This window comes from Ctenocephalides felis, unplaced genomic scaffold (genome assembly GCF_003426905.1).
Source record: "Ctenocephalides felis isolate EL2017-DRISC unplaced genomic scaffold, ASM342690v1 CF-g0.4_SCAFFOLD_03571, whole genome shotgun sequence".
Taxonomy (NCBI): domain Eukaryota; kingdom Metazoa; phylum Arthropoda; class Insecta; order Siphonaptera; family Pulicidae; genus Ctenocephalides; species Ctenocephalides felis.
In genome coordinates, this window is record NW_020539725.1 from 65,521,786 (window position 1) to 65,541,364 (window position 19,579).

Below are 19,579 nucleotides of genomic sequence, written 5' to 3' on the forward strand. Positions count from 1 at the left end.
TTACAGAATGACGATAGAAAAGGAGTGTATTGATTCAATTTTAATTTTTTTTTTATGTTTTATGTACTTGCTATAATTCTTAAATTGTGTTTATTTTAGTTAAAATGTATTGATTTAAAAAAAATCAACACCAAAATGTCTTCAACATTCGAACGACTTCCAACAAATATTGTTCCAGAGCATTATCTCTGCGAATTTGAAATAGATCCCTGTGCAAACAGTTTTAAAGGAAAAACATCCATAAATTTACAGGTAACTACTAAAACTAGGTAACTAAAAATAGATATTTAAAATTATAATTTGTTTGATTTGTAGATAAAAGAAAAAACAAGTCGTGTAGTTCTAAATTGTCTCGGACCGGTCATCAAAAATGCAACTTTGAACCATTCAGAAGGTATGGGAAATTTGAATAAATTCTAATTCCAAAATTTACTAAATTTAATATTTTTATGAAGGTTGTGAGTCTACAGAAGACATTTGCTACAGTGAAGAAGAAGAACGTGCTACAATATTATTTAAAAATTGCATTCGTGAAGGAGGAGCCTGTTTGAAATTGGAATACACCAAAGACTTCACAGATACTGTCAAAGGGATATTTAAAAGCACCACCATCACACCCAAAGGGTAAATAGAAAACAATGAAAACACCATTTGCACCTTATTCTATTTATATATTTATTTTTTAGAAACGACACAAGTATCATAAGCCACTTCGAGCCAAATGCAGCCCGAGAAGCCTTTCCCTGTTTCGACGAACCTTCCCTTAAGGCAACATTTGATGTCGTCCTCAAAGTTCCACAATGTTACCTGGCTTTGTCCAATATGGATGTCCAAGAAGAGGAAGTAAATTTTAAATTATTTTTAACACGTTAATTGCCATGTCAGTTGTCAAGAGATAGCTGACGCACGTAGGAAAAAAAAGTTTTAAGACAGGGCCATGATAGTCATATATGTGACATATAAAATTGTGATTTGGCAAAAAGGATCTAACTAATATTGAGTGTCAGTAGAGTCCTTTTTGGGATCTAAAGCAAGTTTGCTCGTCAGTAGAGTCCTTTTTGAAATCTAAAAGCTGTTTTTTGTTAGTAGAGTCCTTTTTTTAAATCTAAAACCAGTTTGCTCGTCAGAAGAGTCCTTTTTTGAAAAAGAAACAGGTTGCTCGTCAGTAGAGTCCTTCTTTCGAAATCTTAAACCAGTTTGTTTGTCAGTAGAGTCCTTTTTTGGGAATCTGAAACTACTTTGTTTGTCAGTAACGTCCTTATTTAATTTAAAACCTGTATGCTTCTCAGTAAAGTCCTTTTTTGAAATCTAAAACTTGTTTTTTGTTAATAGAATTCTTTTTAAATTCAAAACCTGTTTGTTTGTCAGAACAGTCCTTTATTAAATCTAAAACAAAATTGCTTGTAAGTAGAGTCCTTTTTTTCAAATCTACGAGCAGTTTGCTCATCAGTAGAGTCCTTTTCTGAAATCAGAAACTAGTCTGTGTGTCAATAAAGTTCTTTTTAGTAAGAGCCAGTAAAGTCCTTTTTTAATCTAGAAGAAGTTTCCTCGTCGGTAGAGTCCTTTTTTAATCTAGAAGAAGTCTGTCAGTAGAGTCCTTTTGTAATCTAGAAGAAGTTTCCTCGTCGGTAGAGTCTTTTTTGAAATCTAAAATCAGATTTCTTGTCAGAAAAGTCCTTTTGTTAAAACTTTGTTGTCCCAATTTTCAAAATAAAGAAATCATTTATACAGTTTGCTTGTCAGTAGAGTCCTTTTGTGAAAATTTATCCAAATTTTGAAAAAAGAGGATTTTTTATAAAGTATAAATTCAGTTAAACAGTTTTTTTGTCAGTAGAGTCCTTTTGTTTAAGTTCTGTCTCAATTTTTAAAATAAAGGATTCTTTTAAAAAATCTGAATTCAGTTTAACAGTTTGCTTGTCAGTAGAGTCACTTTGTTAAAACTTTGTCCAAATTTGCAAAATAGAGGATTCTTTATAAAGTCTAAATTTAGTTTAACAGCTTGCTTATCAGTAAAGTCCTTTTGTTAAAACTTTGTTCAAGAGAATTATTTTTTAAAGTCTGGATTCAACCTAACAGTTTGCTTGTCAGTAGAGTCCCTTCTAATCTAACTCTAAAATTTGAGATATCAATCACAAAAAAATGTTTTCTCTGATTCCTTAAGTTTTCTTGATGCTAAATTTTTAATTGAATTATTTATTAAAGTTACCATGGCCTATGTCTAATTTTTTTCTATCCTATCGTTGCAATTAACGTGTTAAAACCAGATAAATAAAATGTGGTTTATTTAAAAATGTATTTTTAGGTAAAATGCGGTTGCAAAACTGTAAGATTCAACAGAACTCCTCTAATGTCAACCTATTTATTAGCCATAGTCGTTGGCAAATTTGATTTTGTGGAAGGATGTACCAAAAAAGGTGTCAAGGTAAGTACAATACATCAATTTTAGCTGTTTACGCACTCCATAGAGGCGCCACTAACTGTAGCATGTATATTAACCTTCGCTTATAATTTGCAAAAAAAAATCCTGTTGAAAATTGTGAAAATTGCAAGGTTTTTCCACGTATTGCAAAATTATTTAAAAAAATGAAAAATATGCCCGTACATCAACAGTCTAAGTGGCTACGTCGCACAAATATATTTGCAAGTGCGTTTAGAATGTGACTTTAAAGGAGTATTTCTTAATTTTGTGAAAATAAAAAAATTAATAAAAAAGCTGTTGAAAAACGACCTCAAATAAATGTTTTAGCAAGTGCGTTTAGATTGTGTCTGTACTGGAACACTTTTTCAATTTTGTGCAAAAATTATTGCTGAAGAATATTACCGTCTAAGCACAGTATAAGTAGCAATCTTGAACAACGATATTCGCAAGTACCTTTAGATTGTAACTTTTTTGTGAAAATTAAAAAATGTGTTAAAAAACGTAAAAAATGCCTAACTAGGCACAGCCTAAGAGACAACCTCGAACAAATGTTTGCGCAAGTGCGTTTAGAATGTGACTTTATAGGAGCACCTTTTCAATTTTGTGAAAATTAAAAAAATACTTAAAAAACGTGAAAAATGTCAGTACTTAGCACAGTCAAAGAGACAACATCGAACAAATGTTTTCGCAAGTACGTTTAGATTGCGACTTTACTGTAGCACATTTTCAATTTTGTAAAAATTAAAAAAATATCTTAAAAAACGTTAAAAGTGCCATAATTAGGCACAGTCTAAGGGACAAACTCGAACAAATGTTTTTGCAAGTACGTTTAGATTGTGATTAGACGGAAGCATTTTTTCCATATTGTGAAATTTAAGAATTATGTTAAAAAACGTAAAAAATGCCAAGACTAAGCTCAAGCCAATTGTTAAATAATGCAGAAAAAAATATAAAAGGGACTCTACTGATGAGTAAACTATTAAATAATCTAGAAAAAACATTGAAAAGGAACTCTACTTACAAGCAAACTGTTGAGAAAAACAAAAATGAAACTCTACTGACAAGCAAACGAAAAATCAAATAAATAAAAACTCTACTAACGAGTAAATTAAACTGAGATAAAAAATAAACTTTTAACAATATAAAAAAGAACTTAACTGACGAGCAAACAAAATAAATTAGTCTATAATTGAAGTCTATGAACAAAAAGATAATATTTTTCAAAATTAAGTAATCCAGAAAAGAATATGAAAAGGACTCTACTAACGAGAATATAATTAAAAAATGAAGGACATAAAAGGAACTCTACTGGAGCAAATTGTTAAATATTCTAGACAAAGATAAAAATGGAACTCACAGTCTAAGTGACAATTCAGAACAATTGTTTTTGCAAGTGCGTTTAGAATGTTACTTTACTGGACCACTTTTTGAAAATAATTTCAAAAAAATCGTGCCTTGAGGTAAATTGCAGAAAGTTTCCGTACCGAATTAAAATTTTAAAAATCTGAATAAATTTTGATATTTAAAAAAAATTGGAAATTAAAACAAAAATTGAATATAAACTTTTATTTTTCTTTTCCCAAAAAAATCGTTTCGTCAACAGAAGCAGAAAGTTTTTTGAATCATTCAAATCGGATGCTCAGTTCTCTCGAAAACAGCCATTTTTTGCACATTTTGCTCCGTATCTCCGAAACGGCTAGACCTGCCTTTACCAAAAACAAATCACCACTTTTTCCCATTATTACAAACTGTATGTTTTTTGAATCATTCAAATTGGATGCTCTGTTCTCTCAAAAACTCAGTTTCTATTTTCTGCACTCTTTGCCCTGTTACTCCAAAACTACTGGACCTGCCTCTGCCAAAAACTAAACAGCACATCTCCCTATCAATAGGAATCGAATGGTAAATGAATAATTCAAATCGGTTGATCTGTGCGCCCAAAAACGTGGACTAAAAATTGTATCCGTACATACATACACACACACACACACGCACATCCATTTTTTGTGAGGTATGCCAAAATGTTCAGAAACCTCTGAAACCTAATGATATGCAACAATTTTCAATTTCGATTTTTTGACGATGACAATAACTTACCTTACACAAGTTAAAAAATGAAAAATATGCCAATATATCAACAGTCTAAGTGACATCTTCGCACAAATTTATTGGCAAGTGCGTTTAGACTGTTACTGTATCGAGCACTTTTTCAACTTTGTGCAAAAATTATTGCTAAAAAATATTGCGGTTAAGCACAGTCTAAGTGGAAACCTCGACAACAATATTCGCAAATGAGACTTTACGAGAACTTTTTTTAAATTTCAAATATTTGATAACGACAATTATTAAAAAAAGTTTTAAAGAAAATTAATGTGAAAATTTGCTTTATTTGACTTGAATACATACATTGACTTTTACATAAAGATACAAATTGTATACACCTATTCTGGGAATATCATTATACTATCATAATATAATATTATTTGCATATATATATATATATATTTTGTATGATTCTGAATTTGATGTTGACATATGTATTAACAAAGTCTAATAATCGGGCATAACATCAATAAAAAAACGTTTTTTATTGATGTTATGCCCGATTATTAGACTTTGTTAATATATATATATATATATATATTATATATATATATATATATTATATATTATATATATATATATATTTGCTTCAACTAACTTATATAAGTATGAAAAGTTACATTAGTAATCTATAACAGTTTTGATGAAAACTTTCGAATTTTTATTATTTTTTCCCTTAGGTGAGAGTCTACACGCCCCAGTTCAAAAAAAGACAAGGCCAGATGGCCATGGAAATCGGCGTCAAATGTTTAAACACATTTTCGGAACTTTTTGATGAACCTTACCATTTGCCCAAATTGGATATGGTACCGAGCACCACTTTTGGCGCTGGTGCTATGGAGAATTGGGGACTTGTTATATTCAAGTAAAAATATAAAAATACTTTAGCACTATATTGCACTATGTGATTTATATTTATTTCTAGAGATATATATTTATTATATAACGAAGAAGAATCTCCAGTCTACGTCAAAACTGATATCGCTGAAGTCGTTATTCACGAATTGGCACACATGTGGTTCGGGAATTTAGTAACCATGAAATGGTAATAAAACATACAGATTTTGGGTAAAAACATAGCTCATTTTTGTTTTATTTCAAGGTGGAATCATTTGTGGCTCAACGAAGGTTTTGCCACGTTTTATTCGCAATTGGGCAAACATTGCACAAATCCTGAATTCGAGGCTTGGACGGAATTTTTGACCACGACTTTTTATTCTGCAATGTCTGCTGATGTGGTGCCGAATACTCATCCGATTGTGCGAAATGTAATAAAAAATTAAAACTAGTGGTGTATAGCATCGTGCCTTAAGGCAAATTGCTCAAACTTCCCGTACCGTAATGAAATATTCGAGAAATTTTAAACGTTTTCAAATAATAGGTTGTCAAATATCTCCTTTCCGCCTTTTTGTATTATAAACCAAGAGCAAAAAAGCGGAAGGGAGATATTTGACAACCTAATATATTATTACAAATACTGTAATTTTCATCATTTTTGCTATCTTGTTTTATCTGAGCAAATCAAATGTAAATCATAAATCAATTTATCTCCAGAACATTTCGAACAATCGTCATTTCATTTCGAATTCAATTTAAAAAAAAAATAGTTGCCTAAATTTTGCACAAAATTGAAAAAGTGCTCCCGTACAGTCACAGTCTAAACGCATTTGCAAATAATTCTGTGCGACATTTTCACTTATACCGTGCTTAGCTTGGCGGCATTTTCGCATTTTTCAATAGTTTCACAAAACTGGAAAAGTGCTCCGACATAAACAGTCTAAACGCACTTGGGTAAACATTTGTACCAGAGTGGCGCTTAGACTGTGCTTAGTCTGGGTAATTTTTTTGATTTTTAATCCAAAATTACAAAAATATTTTATGGAAAATAAAAAAAGATGTAATCAATTTTTATCCTCAAAAGCAAATTGTTTTGTCAATACGAGCAGAAAGTTTTTTAGATCATTAGTTCATTCAAAAACTGCCATTTTTTGCGCATTTAGCTCTGTATCTTCGAAATGGCGGGACCTGTCTTTGCCAAAAACTAATCACCTCTTCACCCAATCATTACGAATTGAAAGTTTTTTAAATCATTCAAATCCGATACTCCGTTCTCTCAAAAACTCGATTTCTATTTTCCGCACTCTTTGTTCCATATCTCTGTAACTGCTGGACCTGCCTTTGCCAAAAACTAATCAGCACATCTCCCTATCAATAGGAATCGAATGTTTTTTAAACTATTCAAATCGGTTGATCCGTGCGCCCGAAAACGTGGACGAAAAAATGCGGACATACAAAACACACGCACACACATACACGTCCATTTTTTCGCCAAAATGTTCAGAAACCTTCAAAACGTCGAGAAATGCAAAAATTTTCATTTTCGATTTTTGGCCCATTACTATAACTACCCTACGGGAAGTTAAAAATGTAATTGAGGGGCAATTCGGCCATAATAGAAAAATTAGCAGTGAAAATTGTAAAAATCGCATTGTTTATATGCAAAATGCGCCAGATCGCGCGATAAACATTTTCACAATTTTCACTGCATAAGCTTAAGATAAAATAGCGTTGCCATGACAACGTTATGTTATGAGTTCTGTTATGGCAGAATTGCCCCATAAGAATAAAAAATATCACCTAATTTCATTACATTTTAGGCTGGTCCTACTGCAGAAATAGTCAGAATGTTTGACTCCATCACGTACCAAAAAGGCGGTACAGTCCTGAGAATGCTCAGAAACTTTATGGGCGGTGAGGATTTCAATAAAGGCATCAAAAATTATCTGAAGACACACAAGTTCAAAAACGCCGAAACGTCTGATCTTTGGCGAGCTTTGGGAGAAGCCAGTGGAAAACCCATAGGTAACCATAAAATTTGTAGTGATTTATTCATAACTAGATGACCCGACAGACATTGTCCTGTACCCATGTCTACAATTTCTAATATAATATACTAATATTTACCGTTTACCTAAAAATTATAATTATTGTCTTTTAAATTACTATTCACGCCAAAATGCATATGCATTTATAATATGAGCGATGTTAATTGTAGAACTGCTTTAAATAAAATGATGAGTCTCAATTCTCACACTATATTGGAAATTTAAACGTCTTTTAAACGGTATAACATAACCATAACATTACATTACACTGGTACTTCATGTTGGATTAAATTAAATAAATTTTTTATTATTTAATATATCCAAAATTGCATCTTAAACTTCTCCCAATCGATATCGTGATGGCCGAATTGTATGCATTCATCTTTACTTTCCCATTTGTTGTTATAAAGTGAAATTTTTACGAATTTTAAAAATATTGTGGAAAGATTAGTAAAAGATGCAAAAAAATTATATATTGAACAAAAAACTATATTGAAAATTTAATATCCGAATCTTGTGTTGGCGCCCCCTAAAGCGTGCACTCGTATTTTCCGCATGCATCGCATTAAAGGTAGGACCGGCCCTGATTAATACTTCATTTCATATTTGAAGTGAATTAATTTGTCATATCATGTTCATATGTGTATCATTCAATCTGCCATCATATACTGTATACCATATTATTTTAATTTCTGGAACATCTCAGCTGCTTTTTGGCAATAAAAATGTAGACATTTCATTTTTCTTATTCATAATCATAAATTTATTATATATATTCTAATATTGTCTAGGTTCATAAGTAAATTGGAATTTTTGGCAGATGATAGTTTTCATTTGTTTTCAATGCAAACAATGACATGCTGTTTTTTGTAATTTTTTTCATTTATTTATACAATATTGCACATGCATTCCAGTACTTTATAATCACACACATCCTAGAAAATTTTCTGAACAAACTTCAGAAAGATTTATCAAAATCCGATTAATCGTTTAGAAGAAGTATATAGCGAGTTCTTGTAATTTAATATGAGCTTTATATAATAGCAATAAAGCTCAAATTGATTCTACGTTTTAGTTAGGAAACGTTTGTATGTGAAAAAGACAAGGGCTGTTTTTAGGGTTTTTCCGGCAATTATTCGATTTTTTCTCGCCGTAAGAACCATCCTTAGATTTGAACGAACATTAAAAAAAATAGAATTGGCCAAATTGGTCGAGGCGTTGTTGAGTTATGCGCTTACTAACACATTTTGCGATTCATTTTTATATATTAGGTTGTCAAATATCTCCCTTCCGCTTTTTTGCTATTGGTTTATAATACAAAAAGGCGGAAGGGAGATATTTGACAACCTAATATAAGAAGATTCCAATGCAAAATTTTTTTCAGCTGCTATGATGAGCACATGGGTTGACCAACCGGGTTACCCTTTGTTGACAATTTCCGAAAACCAAAGTGAAAATAAAAGAGTTATCAAAATCACCCAAGAAGTCTTCACCAAAGATACTGACCAGGAGGTACCAGATACACAGTGGATTATACCAATTTCGGTGCTCACTTCTAAATGTCTCTGTGGGGTAAAAAAATACTAAAAAATTCTTACAATCTCCAAAATTGTATTTTTATTTAACTTTTCTATTCTAGTCAACTGTTAGTACTATAATGGACAGTTCATCAATATGTGTCACAATTGAAGACATGACACCATGCGATTGGGTAAAATTAAATCCAGGAACCATGGACTACTATAGAGTTCAGTATCATCCTCAAATGCTGGATAAATTAATTCCAGCAATAGAAGATTTATCCATGCCAGTTTTGGACAGAATTGGTTTGCTGCACGATTTGAATGCCATGTCAACATCTAACAGAAGATCTATGGAAACGGTAATAATGATAAAATATTTATGTTATTAACTTCCCGTAGGGTAGTTATAGTAATAGTCCGAAAATCAAAAATGAAAATTTTTGCATCTCTCGACGTTTTGAAGGTTTCTGAACATTTTGGCATACCTCAGAAAAATGGATGTGTGTATGTGTGTGTGTATGTGTTTTGTATGTCCGCATTTTTTCGTCCACGTTTTCGGGCCCACGGATCAACCGACTTGAATGGTTAAAAAAACATTCGATTTCTATACATAGGGAGATGTGCTGTTTAGTTTTAGACAAAGACAGGTCCAGCCGTTACGGAGATACAGAGCTAAATGTGCAAAAAATGGCAGTTTTTAAGTGAACTAAATTTGAATGATCTAAAAAACTTTCCGCTTGTATTGACAAAACAATTGCTTTTGAGGATAAAAAATTATTACATCTTTTTTTATTTTCCATAAAATATGTTTGTAATTTTGGATTAACTAGTGGGGCGCATGGCATCGTGCCTTAGGGCAAATTACTAGAACTTCCCGTACCAAAAATTATTTTTTTTAAAAAGATTAATATGTTTGAAAGAAATTTACTCTGAAAAATTAGATTTTTGAGAAACTATAAATTTTTGACAAAAATTTACTTTTTTTTGAAAAAATAGACTTTTTGAAGATAAGGGTATTTTGAAATATTTTGGAAATTCTGAACTTTTTTTCAAAGCAATCGTACTCTTTTAAATGCAAGATAATATCGAAGCGCGTAAGCGCCGCGTCGCCGTCTAACGCGTAAACATTGGTACGGAACCCATAGAAATGTAAACAAAATTTATACTTATTAATCAATTTTTCATCTTGTTAATACAAGTACAATGTTATTTGAATTATTCAAATCGGACGCTCCGTTCCCTCAAAAATTGAGTTATCGTTTTTGGCACTTTTTGCCCCATATCTTCAACTAGAACCTGACTTCGCCAAAAACTAATCAGCCCGTCTCCTTATCGAATGTTTTTTGAATTATTTAAATCGGTTGATCGGTGTTCTTGAAATCGTCGACAAAATTTGTATCCGCACACACATACACACACACACATACATTCATTTTTTCTAAAGAATGCCAAAATATTCAGAAACCTTTGAAACGTAAAGATGTATAAAAAATTTGATTTTCGATTTTTTTGCGATTACTATAACTTGCATGTAAAATATCATTACATCTTTTTTTATTTTTCATAAAAAAAATTTGTAATTTTGGATGAAAAATTTCAAAAATCACCCAGGCTAAGCACAGTCTAAGCGCCACTCTGGTACAAATGTTTACCCAAGTGCCTTTAGACTGTTTTTATACCGGAGCACTTTTCCAATTTTGTGAAAACTATTAAAAAATGTGAAAATGCCGCCAAGCTAAGCACAGTACAAGTGAAAATGCCGCACAGAATTATTTGCAAATGCGTTTAGACTGTGACTATACGGGAGCAATTTTTCAATTTTGTGCAAAATTAAGGCAACTATTTTTTTTGAAATTGAATTCGAAATGAAATGACGATTGTTAATGTTCTGGAGATAAATTGATTTATGATTTATGATTTACATTTGATTTGCTCAGATATAACAAGATAGCAAAAATAATGAAGGTTACAGTATTTGTAATAATATATTTGAAAACGTTTAAAATTTCTCGAATATTACGGTACGGGAAGTTCCAGCAATTTGCCTTAAGGCACGATGCCATACACCACTAGTTAGTGTTTATTTTTCCAGTTTCTGAAGTTCCTAAGTTCCTACAAAAACGACGACAGTACTTTTGTATGGGATTCAATAGGATCGATTCTGAGATCCATATCTACTCTGGTGTCTTATACGGATCTCAAAAATGAATTTAGGAATTATGTTTTGGATTTGTATTGCAAAATCAGGAAAAGGGTCAGCTGGGACCCTAATCCGTGCGAAACTTATCTTCAAGGGAATTTGAGGGAATTTGATTCTGAATATGCTTGTTGAGTTTGAGGATAAAGAAGCTACTGAAGAGGCCAAATCTAGGTAAATATAATATAAACATGAGATCAACTTACAAATTTTTCTGTGTTAAATATTTGCAGATTTGATGATCTTTTAACCGGGAAAAGAAAGATAAGTCCGGATACCATTTTTGCAATTTGTATGGCTGTAATGAGGGATGCAGATTGTGAAACTTTCGATAAAGTAGTCGAGCTCAGAGATCGGATGGAGATGTCATACAACAAAATAAGGTAAGGGGGCGTCCATTAATCTCATGAGGATTTAACAAAATATCACAAAATATTACGTGGAGGAGAGAGGGATATAGTAAGATATCACGCGTATTTATTTTTTACATGAATTTTAAAAAAAATCTAAATATTTTTCAAACCAACAAAAATTTAACGATTTTTTCTTCAAACCAAAAGTACACCTGATGTTTGGAGGGGAAGGAAGGGTTGAGGGGTAATTTTAAATATCACCAAGGCGAACAGGGGGCCAAAAAATTTCTAAAAAATCGGTTACGTGATTAATTGACGCTCCCTAAAACAATTTTCCTATAAGAGACAACAAACCAAGACAACTTACATCTCTAAGAAAACCAACAAAGACAATTTTCTTTAACAAGACAACCACCAAAGACAATTTCCATCTACAAGACAATCACCAAAGACAACTTCAATCTACAAAATCATCAACCAAGACAATTTACACCTTACAACCAATTTAGACAAATTACTAAACTGGTATAGTAGCATTTTCTATATGAAAAAATGTTCTATGTGTGAAATGACTTTCGTAGGACTAGTATTTTCAAAGAGCTCTACAGGACGTACCGTTCGTACTACAGCCTTGAAATTCACATATGTTATTCTTTAAAGTTTCTATTATGACTACAAATACTAAAATTGATAGGTTTTGTAACAAAATTTTGATTTAAAAAATATTTTAGCTTCATATGCTATATGTAGAGTGTGCTTATGGGTGAAATGATTCATGGTAAATTTGTATTTTCGAAGAGCTCTACAGGATGTACCGTTTGCACTACAATCTTGCAATTCACATATCTCATTCCTGAAAGTGTCTTTTATGACAACAAATAATAAAATTTATAGGTTTTTCTAACAAAATTTTGATTTAAAAATATTTTAACTACATATACTATATGTGAGGTGTGCTTATGGGTGAAATGATTCATGGCATTCACTTGTATTTTCGAAGAGCTCTACAGGACGTACCGTTTGATATCATTTTTTTAAGTCTCTACTATGATATCAAATATTAAAACTGATAGGTTTTTTAACAAAATTTTGATTTAAAATAAAGTTTAGCTGTATATGCGATATGTAAAGTGTGATTATGGGTAAAGTCAGTCTGGGAGGGTAAATATTTTCTGAAAGCTCTACAGGACGTACCGTTTGCACTAAAGCCTTGAAATTTTTATATGTTATTCTTAAAAGTTTCTTTTATAATAATAGATAATAAAATTTATAGGTTTTCTAACAAAATTTTTATTTAAAAATAAATCATCTATATATGCCATATGTAAAGTGTGTTTATGGGAGAAATCAGTCTCGAAGAGTAAATATTTTCTGAGAGCTCTATAGGACGTACCGTTTGTACTACATACTTGTAATTAAGATATGTCATTTTTTTAAGTCTCTACTATGATAACAAATATTAAAATTGATAGGTTTCCGAACAAAATTTTGATTTAAAATAGAATTTAGCTGTATATGTGATATGTCAAGTGTGATTATGGGTAAAATCAGTCTAGGAGGGTAAATATTTTCTGAAAGCTCTACAGGACTTACCGTTTGCACTAAAGCCTTGAAATTTTCATATGTTATTCTTAAAAGTTTCTTTTATGATAATTGATAATAAAATTTATAGGTTTTCTAACAAAATTTTGATTTAAAAATTATTTTAGTTGTATATGCCATATGTAATGTGTGCTTATGGGTGAAATCAGTCTCGGAGGGTAAATATTTTCTGAAAGCTCTACAGGACGTACCGTTGGCACTACAGCTTTGAAATTTATATATGTTATTCTTAAAAGTTTCTTTTATGACAATAGATAATAAAATTTATAGGTTTTCTAACAAAATTTTGATTTAAAAATTATTTTAGTTGTATATGCCATATGTAATGTGTGCTTATGGGTGAAATCAGTGTTGGAGTTTGTACTACAGCCTTAAAATTTCTATATGTTATTCATGGAAATGTCTTTTATGATAATAAATAATAAAATTGATAGGTTTTCTAACAAAATTTTAATTTAAAAATTATTTTAGCTATATATGCTATATGTAAAGTGTGCTTATGAGTGAAAACAGTCTCGGAAAGTTTGTGTTTGCAAAGAGCTCTACAGGACGTACCGTTTGTACAACAAACTTGCAATTCAGATACGTCATTTTTGAAAGTGTCTTCTATGACGACGAATAATAAAATTTATAGGTTTTCTAACGAAATTTTGATTTAAAAAATATTTTATCTATCTTATTTATAACTTTATAAAGACATTTGTTGATCTAAAAATCATCACCAATATTTTGGTCAACCATATAATCTTACCATCATCAAGACAACTTCTAATTTTCTAATTTTTTTTCTAATTTTTAATTAAGAAAATTACAATAAAAATAAATCTCTACAAAATAATATTTCTTAAATTCAAAATACTATTGTACTTAATCTTGCAATAATTTTAAATAAAATAAATATCTTTCCATTATTTTATTGATAATTAACATCATAGAGGTATTACTGATAATTTTAATGATTTCAAATATTCAGAAAAATATGATTTTTTTTTCGAAATATTCACTATTAAATCCATGATATTATTGCACTTAATCTTCTATATACAAATCAACTTCAATTTAGAGATAACCAACTAAGTATACCTTTTGGTTCTATTTTTTTTTCAGAATTTTGACAGCAATGGGATGTGCCCATAATGAAGAAGTTGTGCAAAAAGTCCTAAATTACGGTCTAAGTGGTGAAGTCGACAAAACAGACTTTCAATACATAATTTACCATATCACAAATACACCACGAGGACGAATAATAGCCTGGAAATTTCTGAAGGAAAACCAGGAACGAATTGCAGAAATGTACAAGGGCCAGAAACGATTAGGTAACGATAATAACAAATTTTTGGTATAAGATAAAAAACAGGAATTTATTGTATTTTTTCTATTTTTTAGCTGTGATTGTTATGTTACTCATCCACAAATTTGCCTGTGGTGCCAAGGCCAAGGAAATTGAGGCTCATTTTAAGGAACATCCGATGCCAGAAGCTGCTTTTGCTATTTCTTATGCTGTGGAATCTCTTCGGGCAGGGCCAAGGCTGTTAAGAAAATTTATGAAGAGTTGTCTACGTTTTTGCAAAAGAAATGCTGAAGAAAACAAATTTTTTAGACCAACTTTGGATAAATTTATAGGAATTGTTGCAAAAGACAACGTTCTTAGATTGGTGATGGAAAGATCATAAGGTTGACCAAAATTTGGGTAAGACGTGATTTTTGGATCAACGATTGCTTTAAAAAGTTCTTAGTAAAGTTGTCCACATCATACACAAAAAAATGCGGATGGAGTAATATTTTTAAAACCAACGTTGTAGGACGTGGTTTTCGGTTCAACCAATGCCTTTAGAAAGCTCTAAGAAAGGCTACCCTAATTTTTGCAAAAGAAATGCTGGTGGAGTAATAATTTGGGAACCAACATTGTGTGGACAAATTTATGGACAAAATAGATCCTTGTCAAATTGATTATGTAAAGATCATATGATTGACCAAAATATTGGCAAGACATCATTTTTTGATTAGGCAGAACAATTAAAATGCTAAACAAAAAACTCCAACTTTATTGGATGTCGGTCAAATTTGTGTACAAAAAAGATTGTTTTCAGATTGATGATGTAAAGACCGTCGTTATCAACTAGCAAGACTTAATTTTAAAATTATCCAAAACCTTTAAAAAGCTCTAAAAATGTTCGTGCAGGCGAAAAAATTATGATGTAATCAAATTTTTAGGATCAACGTTATTGAATTTTGGACAAATTTAGCAGATTTTATATACCCAAGAGATTGTTGACAAATTGATGATGGATAGATAGACAAAATATTAGCAAGACATGATTTTGGACCAGCCATTACCGTAAACTCTAAAAAAGGTCTATTTTTTTTGCAAAAAATGCTGATGGAGTAATAATTTTGAAACCAACATTGTTGGTTGTTTTATATAAAAACATTGCACATCCAAAAGGGATGTCGATACTGAAAAGTTATAAAATTGATCAAGATATTGGTACGACGTAAATTTTGGATCAATCAAGACATAATTTTTGGATCAACCAAGAAATTATTCCCGAATTCATAATGAAAAAGTCAATTTACGAGTCAAGTTGTGAAGATTTTGTCTTTTGGAATCCCAATGATCTGATCAGTATTCTGACCCTTAGGATTTATTTTGGAATAATTGGTATGAGATATTTAAATCATCCAGAACATAATTTTCAGATTATCCATCAAGAGATCATTCCAGGATTGATCATGAAAAAGTCAGATTATAAACCAAATATTGGAAAGTTTTTAATATCTTTTTGGATTCTAATGATCTAACAAGTACTTTGATCTTTAAGAATTATTTTTGGATAAATAGTAAAACATGATTTTTGAATCAGCCAAGACCTAATTTTTAGATCACCAAGATTGATCTTAGATTGATTATAAAAAAGTAAATTTTAAAGCCAAGTTGTGAAGATTTTGTCTTTTGGAATCCCAATGATCTGATCAGTATTCTGACCCTTAGGATTTATTTTGGAATAATTGGTATGAGATATTTAAATCAACCAGGACATAATTTTTAGATTATCCATCAAGAGATCATTCTAGGATTGATCATGAAAAAGTCAGTTTATAAACTAAATATTGGAAAGATCTTATAATCTTTTTGGATCCTAATGATATAACAAAAGTTTCGATCCTTAGGAAATATTTTGGAATAAGAAGTAAGACATAATTTTTGAATCAGCCAGGACATAATATTTAGATCAACCAAGAGATCATTCCAGGATTCATTGTGAAAAAGTCAATTAGTAAACCAAATATTGTGAAATTCTTATAATCCTTTTGAATCCTAATGATATAGCAAATATTTTGATCCTTAGAAAATGTTTTTGAAGAAATAGTAAAACATGATTTTTGGATCAACCAGGTCATAACTTTCAGATCAACAATCAAGAGATCCCTCCAAGATTGATCATGAAAAGTCAATTAATGAACCAAATATTGGTAAACCCTTATCAACTTTTTGGTTCCTTATAAACTCACAAAAATTTTGATCCTTGGGAAATATTTTGGACTAAATTAATCAACTCAGATGGATAATTATTCACGACAATAGAAGGATAGTCGTACAAAGAGTCGACCAAGAAAATTAGACATTTTCTGAAGAATTGATTATTGTTAAAGTGCTGATGAAAAGATAATTAAATACGATTAAGGAACTTGTACAAGGGAATAATTGCAATTAATTCGGGGACAACAAAATTCTAGAGATCATCAAAAATTGACATCCTGATTAAATTTTTAACTGAAATCAGGCAAGAAGAAGGAATCAAGAGTTTCATATCAGTAAACAGAAAAATTTTAGAGCTCATCAAAAATTGATATCTAATGATCAAAAATATTTTAGAATCAAACAAGAAAAATTAAGGAAATCCAGAAAGAGTTTTGTATCAGTCACCAAATGTAACAAATTTTTAGAAATAATCTGAAACTGGTGAGCAAAATTAGACCCAACTTTTGATAAATAAATTCCAAAATATAAATCAATACAAATAAAATAGTGAAACTAAAAACCAATATTTGTTTTTTTAAAATTTAATCAAATTTGCTTAAATAATAGTGTTTATTATATTATATATTATACATCACAATAATTAATTTAATTCAAATATTATTTGTGATAGTTTTATGTTAATAATATAATGGCAATTGATATGGCTAGTAATTTTGTGGGAAATTATTTTTATAATATTGCCTCTGTGCAATTATTGAACATAGAACCAAAGGTAAATTCATATAGCACTTAATCATTTAGGAGTCTTCCACGATTGTCGGCAACGCTCGTTCTCACAGTAACCTCACAGTCCCTTTCTATCTTTAACTTCCCATAGAGTAAGTTATAGTAATCGTAAAAAAATCAAAAATAAAATTTTTTATATATCTTAACGTTTCAGTGGTTTCTGAATATTTTGGCATACCTTAGAAAAAATTGATGTATGTGTGTGTGTGTGTGCGTATGTGTGTTCGGATACAAATTTTCGTCGACGATTTCGGAAACACGGATGAATCGATTTAAATAATTCAAAAAACATTCAATTCGTATTGATTAGGAAACGTGTTGATTAGTTTCTGGCAAAGGCTGGTCTGGCCGTTCCGAAGATATGGAGCAAAAAGTGCCAAAAACGATAACTCAGTTTTTAAGAGAACGGAGCTTTCGACTTGAATAATTCAAACAACATTTTACTTGTATTGACAAGATGAAAAATTGATCAAATTTTTACGAAGGCAGGTCTAGCGGTTTCGGAGATCTAGTAAAAAAAGTAAAAAAAATGCCATCTGGCGGTCAAAAATGATCATTAGACATATGCACATCAATTTATCAGATATTTTATAAAGATTTTAACAATAAGTATAAATTTTGTTTACATTTCTATGGGTTCCGTACCAATGCTTATCCGTTAGACGGCGACGCGGCGCTTACGCGCTTCGATATTTTATCTCTATGCAGTTAAAGCAGTACGATCGCTTTGAAAAAAACTTCTGAATTTCCAAAATATTTCAAAATACACTTTTCTTCAAAATGTGTTCTTTTTTTCAAAAAAAAGTAAATTTTTGTCAAAAAATTGTTCTCAAAAATCTAATTATTCAGAGTAAATTTTTTTCAAAAATGTTAATCTTTTAAAAAAAAATTTGGTACGGGAAGTTGCAGCAATTTGTCTTAAGACACAGATGCCATATACACTAGTTACACTTTATTGCGGCCTTGACTAGCAGTTTACGCAGTGTAAAGTCTATGAAAGAAGGTCGTCATTGTCGTATTCTTTTGTTTCATATGTCACCGCCAAATATTTTTAATTGAAAAAAAAAATCTACGATGGATTCAATGACTTCATTAATGTTTACAACTTATGGAAATCTTCCACATTGCATCGTCCCAAAACATTATAAATGGAATTGGAACCCCTGTCCAAATGTTCGACGTTTGTTGGAAAAGTTTTTCTGTCGATATCGATGTAAGTAAAAAATGGAATCTGAAGCCCCAAAGTCAGCACTAATATTTATAATTTTAGGGTTTTGGAAGCTATAGAAGAAATCACTCTGAATTCCGCGGATTTGGTCATAAATCATGCCAAAATCCTATCGGCAAGTAGCTGTGTGTGCGAAACTGATGATGTGAGTTATGATGAGGATGAGGAAACCGCCACGATTTTATTCGACAAGACGATTGAAGGCGGGATTTATGTCCTGGAAATTGAATATATAGGTGATAATCATAAAAGTTGACACGATAAACTCTGAATTTTTACTGTGCTCCGATTTGCATGAAATTTTAGAATTAGGTTCGTCTTAACCTCAAGTTCAAAAGTGAAAACAAATTGGGTTCCGCCACCACCACTAGAAAAGATTAACATTTTTAAAAAAAAAATTACTCTGAAGAACTTAGATTTTTGAGAAACTATAATTTTTTGACAAAAAACTACTTTTTTTAAAAAAGACTTTTTGAAGAAAAATTTATTTTGAAATATTTTCATTTAAATTCTGATTTTTTTTTCAAAGCAATCGTACTGCTTTAACTGCACAGAGACGAAATATCAAAGCGCGTAAGCGCCGCGTCGTCGTCTAACGGATAAACATTGGTACGGGACCCATAGGAATGTAAACTTAAAAATTATTTATACTTATTGTTAAAATCTCTATAAAATATCTGGTAATTTGATGTGCATATGTCTAATGATCAATTTTGACCATGAAATAGCATTTTTTTTTACTTTTTTCGTTAAATCTCCGAAACCGCTAGACCTGCCTTTATGAAAATTTTATCAGTTCTTCATCTCGTTAATACAAGTACAATGTTTTTTGAATTATTCAAATCGGACGCTCCGTTCTCTTAAAAACTGAGTTACCGTTTTTGGCAGTTTTTGCCCCATATCTTCGGAACAGCTAGACCTGCCTTTGCCAAAAACTAATCAGCACGTCTCCTTATCAATATAAATCGAATGTTTTTTGAATCAAACAAATCGCTTCAT

At 30.9% G+C, this 19,579-nt stretch overlaps 2 protein-coding genes across 2 annotated transcripts in view; both read left to right on the forward strand.

Moving 5' to 3' along the window:
* Positions 1 to 11,201, forward strand: part of LOC113386513 — a 41,135-nt gene extending 29,934 nt beyond the window's left edge. The window contains exons 23-34 of the mRNA XM_026624293.1: positions 100 to 252; positions 316 to 394; positions 456 to 624; positions 687 to 843; positions 2,303 to 2,422; positions 5,203 to 5,387; positions 5,448 to 5,567; positions 5,625 to 5,790; positions 7,180 to 7,384; positions 8,792 to 8,979; positions 9,047 to 9,289; positions 11,178 to 11,201. Of these exons, the coding sequence (XP_026480078.1) occupies positions 100 to 252; positions 316 to 394; positions 456 to 624; positions 687 to 843; positions 2,303 to 2,422; positions 5,203 to 5,387; positions 5,448 to 5,567; positions 5,625 to 5,790; positions 7,180 to 7,384; positions 8,792 to 8,979; positions 9,047 to 9,289; positions 11,178 to 11,201 (1,809 nt within the window). The remainder of the gene's footprint in view (positions 1 to 99; positions 253 to 315; positions 395 to 455; positions 625 to 686; positions 844 to 2,302; positions 2,423 to 5,202; positions 5,388 to 5,447; positions 5,568 to 5,624; positions 5,791 to 7,179; positions 7,385 to 8,791; positions 8,980 to 9,046; positions 9,290 to 11,177) is intronic.
* A 50-nt stretch (positions 11,202 to 11,251) lies between these two features.
* Positions 11,252 to 14,755, forward strand: LOC113386515 (puromycin-sensitive aminopeptidase-like). Its single transcript, XM_026624294.1, has 4 exons — positions 11,252 to 11,301; positions 11,361 to 11,510; positions 14,190 to 14,398; positions 14,469 to 14,755. The coding sequence occupies exons 1-4, from the start codon at positions 11,252 to 11,254 to the stop codon at positions 14,753 to 14,755; spliced, it is 696 nt and encodes a 231-aa protein (XP_026480079.1).
* Positions 14,756 to 19,579: the final 4,824 nt, after the last annotated feature.